The sequence below is a fragment of the Protopterus annectens genome, chromosome 13.part0, assembly GCF_019279795.1.
Source record: "Protopterus annectens isolate FY-2018-M chromosome 13.part0, PAN1.0, whole genome shotgun sequence".
NCBI classification, from domain to species: domain Eukaryota; kingdom Metazoa; phylum Chordata; order Ceratodontiformes; family Protopteridae; genus Protopterus; species Protopterus annectens.
The window spans coordinates 882,653,394-882,660,336 of record NC_056747.1 but is presented as its reverse complement, the minus strand read 5'-3'; the positions used below and the strand labels follow the sequence as shown (position 1 = coordinate 882,660,336).

Sequence of the window (6,943 nt, the reverse complement as noted above, 5' to 3'; positions counted from 1 at the left end):
GAATGTACTATTCCACATAATAATTGAGTCTCAGATCTATATCATTAATAAAATGGAACTCACACACACACACACACACACACACACATATATATATAAAATGATGGAAAGGAACAAAGTACTGAAATGATACTGTAGACATAATAAGGTTTGGTATACTCAACTGGCAGTCATACTGTGACAGTGAAAACAAATACTCCCCCCCCCCCCTCAATGACGCTATCCATGTGTTCTTGTGTTATGGTACTAGTATTAAACATAAACTAGAGATATAGGCAGCAAAGTTCCTCCAGTGGCAGAGAAAAAAATCTGCCACATATTCCACTAATCAAGTTCAGTGTTTCAATTCACATATTTCCTTAAATTCAGTGTTACTGACTGAAACCAAGACATATTCAATAAAAGAGAGGTCAGTATGCACAGAATTTGCATTTTGTACATCACTTGTACAAACTCAGAGCTAGGATAAATTTAACAAACAAAATCAAGCTGCTGCAGTTTCATATAAAATATTTCCAAGTTGTAATTCTAACAAGACTGCACCTCTGAAAAAGATCAATACATTACAACCCGCACCCCAATAAAAAAAAACCTCAAAACACCTTCTGTTCAAAACAGTTTATTTTATTGTATTTTTTCAGACAAACACATTGATTTCTGGACCACAGTAGAGGATGGAAACCTTTCACAAACTTATTTATTTGAAAATACAAATATAAAATTATACTTTCCACATCTGTGATGTGAGAGACCCCCATCCACATAGTATTTTTACAACAGGGCTTCAGAAAGCCATACACAAAGACCTGAAAGATGCTTAAAAAAATCAGTCAGTACTAGATTTCTCATCAGGTCTAGCTGATGCAGATATGGGAGGGCCAGGCCTGCCACAGCTGGTTAATCTATTCGCTCTTAGTTCTACACAGATTAATGTATACTGTTTTATTTTGCTTAGATTAATGTATTCCACTCTTTAGAAATACAAAGTACACAAAATCAAACTTTGTAACGGTGCTGCATAAACTAAGTATTATTAAGAATTTTTCTTAGAAAATTAAATATTTTTAACAGCCACAAGCTGGGATGGATGAGCAGATGTACATGGTGTTTCTATCTAATATGTTGAAAGTTATGGTCAAGCACCAGTATACGGTAAACATAACCAAACAGATGAGGTGGTAAATGCGGAGGCTTGGAATAAGTGAGCTCATAATGACTTCACAGAGTATCACTGAATCCTTTTTATAATTTTGCTAAAAAATATCTCACCACTGGAAAAGTAATTTATGTTATTTTAGCAATAATCTGATTTTAAAAATGTGGTCTATACATGGCTAACTTTTTTAAAAATAAAGCCAGCTAGAGACTGTAGTTGGGGACAGAAAAATCTGGGATACCATGCTCAGCTTGATACCCACTTATACCTTATCAAGACAACTGGTTTAGAAAGTGGAAAGACAGGGAGAAACCTCTTTAGGGCTCAGGAAACCAGATTTAGCCAGTCTCTGTCAGACAAACTATGAGAAAAGTTAACTGTCAGCAGATACTTGCACAGAATCTTGGCCAAAAGACGATTTATTGAAATTTTCAATGTCGACACATGATAAAATACAGTACATGACACAACGTACACTGCTTCCAATCCTCTAAAGCTACTGTTGGTATTAACAAATATGAATTTTTTTTTTTTTTTTTTTTACTGTGGCTTCTAACTACATACATAAAAAGTCTTTGCAGACTCCCTGCTGGTTTCATTCATCATTTAGAATATTGCTTTGATCTGTCCCTACTGATCGACACAACTACTCATCTTTATGTACTACAAGACGCAATGGAGCTTGTGTTTGGTGTTTCTTACAGTAAATGTTTTTCTTTATATTTACATGTTAAATATGTTATTAACCCTAAAAATCACCCCTTCATTTAGTGTTTCTACTCTAGAGTGAACTCAAAATACATTAAAAGAAAACAAATAATAATAAATAAGAACTGAAAACAGCTGTCAAACATCTTGGTGGTGCATTATAGGTGTTCTGTTAAAAAAAAAAAAAAAAATCAAGCCAAAATTTTGTTTAAAAGTTTTTGTGATGTATGGGATGCTTTAGCTGAAAAACAAAGCCCCTTTTGATCAAATGAAAGACATCAGATTATTTTAACATCAAATGCTAAAAACAATAATGGATTTCGATATATTTAAAAACAGAGTTAAACTACATTTAAATTAGTGTTTCAGTGAATTTGCCTGGACAATGATATATACAAACCAACAAAGATGTACTGCAGACATATTTTAGTAAATAATATTGCTTTAAAATTCATTTTCATTAGGACATGACAGAAAGGTATGTTTGTGAAGTGACTGGGTCCTAGCCCTCTCACATCATTTTTAAGGTACTGCAGTACATTTTTAAAGTAAACACGTCTTGACACCTTTCAGGTCATCATTACCAACAATTATCCAATGAAAAAACTAATCTAGCAAGATGTGTAACATTTATCCGCTGTAAACTGCTGTACAATGAAAAATAAAATTACAGCAACAGAGCCATGCTACCTTAAAGTCCAAGCTACAGGTTCAAATTAAAATAAACATTGTGGACTATTTTAAAAAGAAAAGCTAAATCATTATTTTAATCAACTCATACAAACTTCAAGAAACATAATATAATCTTTATCACACAGAGTCTGAGACACTTCAAAACAAATCATATACATATATATATAATACGTGTATGTGTTTGTATATACACATACGTAGATGCATATATGTATCTATGTGCGTGTATGTATATGTATGTACACACACAAATTCTGGAATGGACCAAATCTATTTATATTAGGAAATATTTTTCCTCCCTCTGAATGTTAATCATTTTTCTAACCATGATGAAATTTCTTATGGCAAACTCATCTGGTACCAGAGTTAGCCCCAAACCAAATCAGATACATATAAACATGAAGTCTGCTTACAGGAAACCATGATGAGTTCAAAATATTTCTGTAATATATATTCCTTTGCTTGATTAAAATAATGATTCAGTCAGTTCATTCTTTTATAACAAAATAAATCACATTAAAAAAAACAATGTTCTAGATGAGTAAGAACTAAAGCAATCATTAATCTAGGCAGACACATCAAAATAAACAGTTTGCAACAATAATTGTGCTGTGGGCCACTGGGACTTTTTAAAGGTGTATAAACATTTAAAACATATCACACAGTTTATCAGTTTCTTCTGAGCTTTCTTAAAAAAATATTTTCTCTTAATAAAATCATCTTTTTTTTTAAATAATTACATCGTGCCTCCCTCTTTTAAAAAATAATAACAAAAATCCAGTTTTGCATATCTAGCATTAGCATTTAAGGTAGTATGGCACACCCCTTTTATTTTTTAAAGAAAAGGGCGGGGATCTACATAATGCCTTACAGTTTGCCAGCATTTTAACATCATGAGAGCTTTGGTTAGTTGAAACCACATCGTTATAGCAATAAAGAAAAAAAAAAAAGAAGAAGAAGAAACGAAAACTGCCCCAAAAATATCACTGTTAGTATTTTTTAAATAAGAGAAAGTTCTATCCTTACTGGTCCTAAATCTGAGTAACTACATCTAATTATTTTAGCCTTAATTACAATACACCTATCAATATGTACTAGAAGAGAAAGAGAAGGAAAAAATCACTACACTAGCATCAGTACAGCACTCTTACAAGATAGCCATTTTACACACTATTAAAATACAATGATCAACCAAAGAATATTCTATGAGGTGATAGGGAATGAAGAGAGAAAACAGTAGAAATACAGTACATTATTAACATCAATAAAATATTAATAACCCCCCCCCTGAGATGCACATATATGTATGCATGTGTGGGTATGTGTGTGACTATGTGTATATATATATATATATATATATATATATATATATAGACACACATACATACACGCACACCCGCACCACACTCACATACATTTATACTGACTCAAGGAGTTTGTGTTTTGAAAGAACCGTTGCTTTTCCTTAAAAATTATTACTTGATCAAATTGCCATATTTAAAAAGCATCCAGCATTTTGCTTAACCTGGTTGTTCTCAAAATAACAAAACATATTACAGAAGAGAAACATGAACAGCAAAAAAAATAATAATATTACATTGTCTCTTTTAGATGTCTTGCTCTATCTACTGTATGTCTACATCAGTCTACTTGTTAGTAAAGTTTACAAAAATAGGAGTGCAGCAGCTCTTTTTTAATAAATGTCGCATTCAGTGTCTTACATTGGCTGTACCTAAAGTACCAAATTTATAAACTTAAAGATTTAAAAAAATATTAATAAAACTTGGCATGCATATATTATGCCCCCCTCAAAAGAAAATATACCCAACAATATGTTCTTAATGCCATCTAGCTGGTTGTATTTCTATTTGCTGTTGCAGGCCTACTTACCAATATTAAAAAAATTAAATTAAAAAATATCCTTCATAAGTCTCCCCTAGCAGAGGACCATATATATAACAGCCAAATATTAAACATGTGCAAATAGGAAATTGTCAGTTTTCCCTACCAGTCACAGTGCAATGATGTTTTATACTCTCTTATTTAACTCTGTTTACATCTACAATAAATTAATCTTTCCACTCTTCTAAGGTGAAACTTATAGCACTGAGGTATTCATAAAAAAGTTTGCTTTCCTAATTTCTTAATACAGAATATAATGGATTAAAAGTACGCAAGCTTCAAAAACTGCCTTCCTATGGCATACTACGCAATGAAGAGAATAACAGGGAGGTTTTTATATATCAAAAGATTTCAGGATGTACAGAACAATTGAAATGAATGGACAATAATTAATGACCTAATTTTAAAATGAAGTCTAAAAAAAGGTGCGCTCAAACCTTTTAAATAGAAACATTAAAACTGTATATTTTTTCAGTCTGGGAAAAGCAGTTTTTTACATCTTTAAAAATAATTAAAAACATAACTAGACTGTCACTTTTGTTTAAGCTGTGCACATATGACTTTAACTAGTTAATATGCTGATATGACGCTAGTACAGTTGTTAGGCCTAATGCAACTACCGAGCAAGCTAAACAGTGTCACTTTAAACCATTATGGGGCAGCCCCGGCAGTCTGATCTATGTTAGTTACTCAAAACTTGACTGGAGTTCAAAACATTTTATCCTTGTACAGTAGAGAACTGCCTCAGACTAACTCCATCAAAAATATTTTGTACCTCTCTTTCTTAATATTTTTATAACATAGTTACTGGAATAGTATTTACAGTCTTTTTCAGAATTCACAATTTCAAAAAACATTATAATATCAGCTTTGTCAACAAAAAAGCACTTATAGAAAAACAAGGACTGAAAAAAATTTTGCAGTCCTCCCCTTATTGCCGAAAATAGATATAATCAGGTTAACAATGAGACATCGCAAAAAAGAACCGCTAAGATGTGTTAGTTAGCTACCCTCTCACTTTATATAACACAAAACAGAACTTTACTTCAAAACTCATTCTAGACTTCTAATTCAGTGTGTGTGCTAAAATTCCACCTGAAATTTTATTATTTTACAGTTTCAGAATTGGTACCAAAGTCTGTAAATTATAGAACTATTTCAGCCTTCTAAAGCGAAGATTGTTAAAGAAGGATACTAATGTTACAGTTACACTATGATAATCTTAAATTAAAATACACGAAGACTTAAAACAAAAATGAGTACTTAAAATGCTATGAAAACATAGTGATTTAAAATAAAAGGAAAAAAGTGTTGCAGAACAAAAGATGTTACTATAGGACAGCAGGTTCATGAGATGATGCAGTATAGAAGGTCTGAGTCCACTGAGTGCCATCTCCACTTTTTTCCCATCTGTAGTTGGTGATGATGTAATGCTTGAAGTCGGGCATCATCTGAAAACAGGACCATTTAGAAACTTCGCCCAGTCTTGCTTGGACTTCCAGACATGCTCTGGGTAGAATATAAATGCATAAGACAGTTTAAAAAAATACAAAAAAAAAAAAAACGCCAGCAATTAAACATTTCAGTTTCTCACTTCAGACAATTTTAAAATACCATAAAACTGCTTCTAAAACGCTATCTGCAAAATGTGTCATATTCTTCTACACAAGTGTATTATTACATTTGTTTCATGGTTTTTGAATGCAAAGATTTCTACAGTTGGAAAGGCAGTCTGACAACCAGTCAGCACCTGTCATTATCAAGTTCCAGCTTTTGTTGCATTATTCACACTACATGCAATGCTGTATTGTACATATGGAAATGCATTTTAAAGGAGAAAAACTTGCAAAACAATGGACTTTAACTTCACAAACTGTTCTCTGTTCAGCACTTAGCATACCTACTTTTCCTGGTCTGCCTCAGGAAACTCTCAGTGTTGCTGGCCATTATTTGTAAACTTCACTTGTCTATGACTACAAATGAAGACAGACTGAATCTGAGGATTTCTGTCAAAACATTACATTCCCACCCTAATACTGAAACAGGAAAAAAAGAAAGTAATTTCTGACTCACACTGTCATGAATGACCTCATCCTTTTTAAGAACTCCAGAAATGAGAATCTAAGTTAAGCAGTGTTGTTGGCTGAACAGAAATTGTAGAAATAAGAGTGAGAAAAAGTACCATAAATTCTTTGCATTTTTATGCCTGACATAAACAGGTTTTAACTATTATGCTCTTGGGAAACATTTTTTTTTTTTTTTTTTTTTATCTGCTGTGTGCCATTGTGTCAGCTGCATAGTAATCCTTGTTTCTGCTTGGATTGTATGAAACCTGACAGCAGGATGAGTGAACAAAGGCATGCAAAAAGGCGACTCTGTTTCATTTACTTCACTTAATGAAGTCAAGGTTGTTTTACCTGTTCCTTTGTGTTTCCATACACAAGTTCTTTCAAAATGCAGATGCTTAGCAACCCTCCCCCTCAG

General features: G+C 32.5%; 1 protein-coding gene across 18 annotated transcripts in view; it reads right to left on the bottom strand.

Annotated features, from left to right (window-relative positions):
* Positions 1 to 603: 603 nt before the first annotated feature.
* Positions 604 to 6,943, bottom strand: part of MSI2 (musashi RNA binding protein 2) — a 2,403,248-nt gene continuing 2,396,908 nt past the window's right edge. For all 18 annotated transcript variants that reach the window (XM_044054616.1, XM_044054614.1, XM_044054627.1 and 15 more), the window contains one exon: positions 604 to 5,968. In XM_044054616.1, coding sequence (XP_043910551.1) covers positions 5,927 to 5,968 — 42 coding nt within the window. In that variant the 3' untranslated portion in view covers positions 604 to 5,926. The remainder of the gene's footprint in view (positions 5,969 to 6,943) is intronic.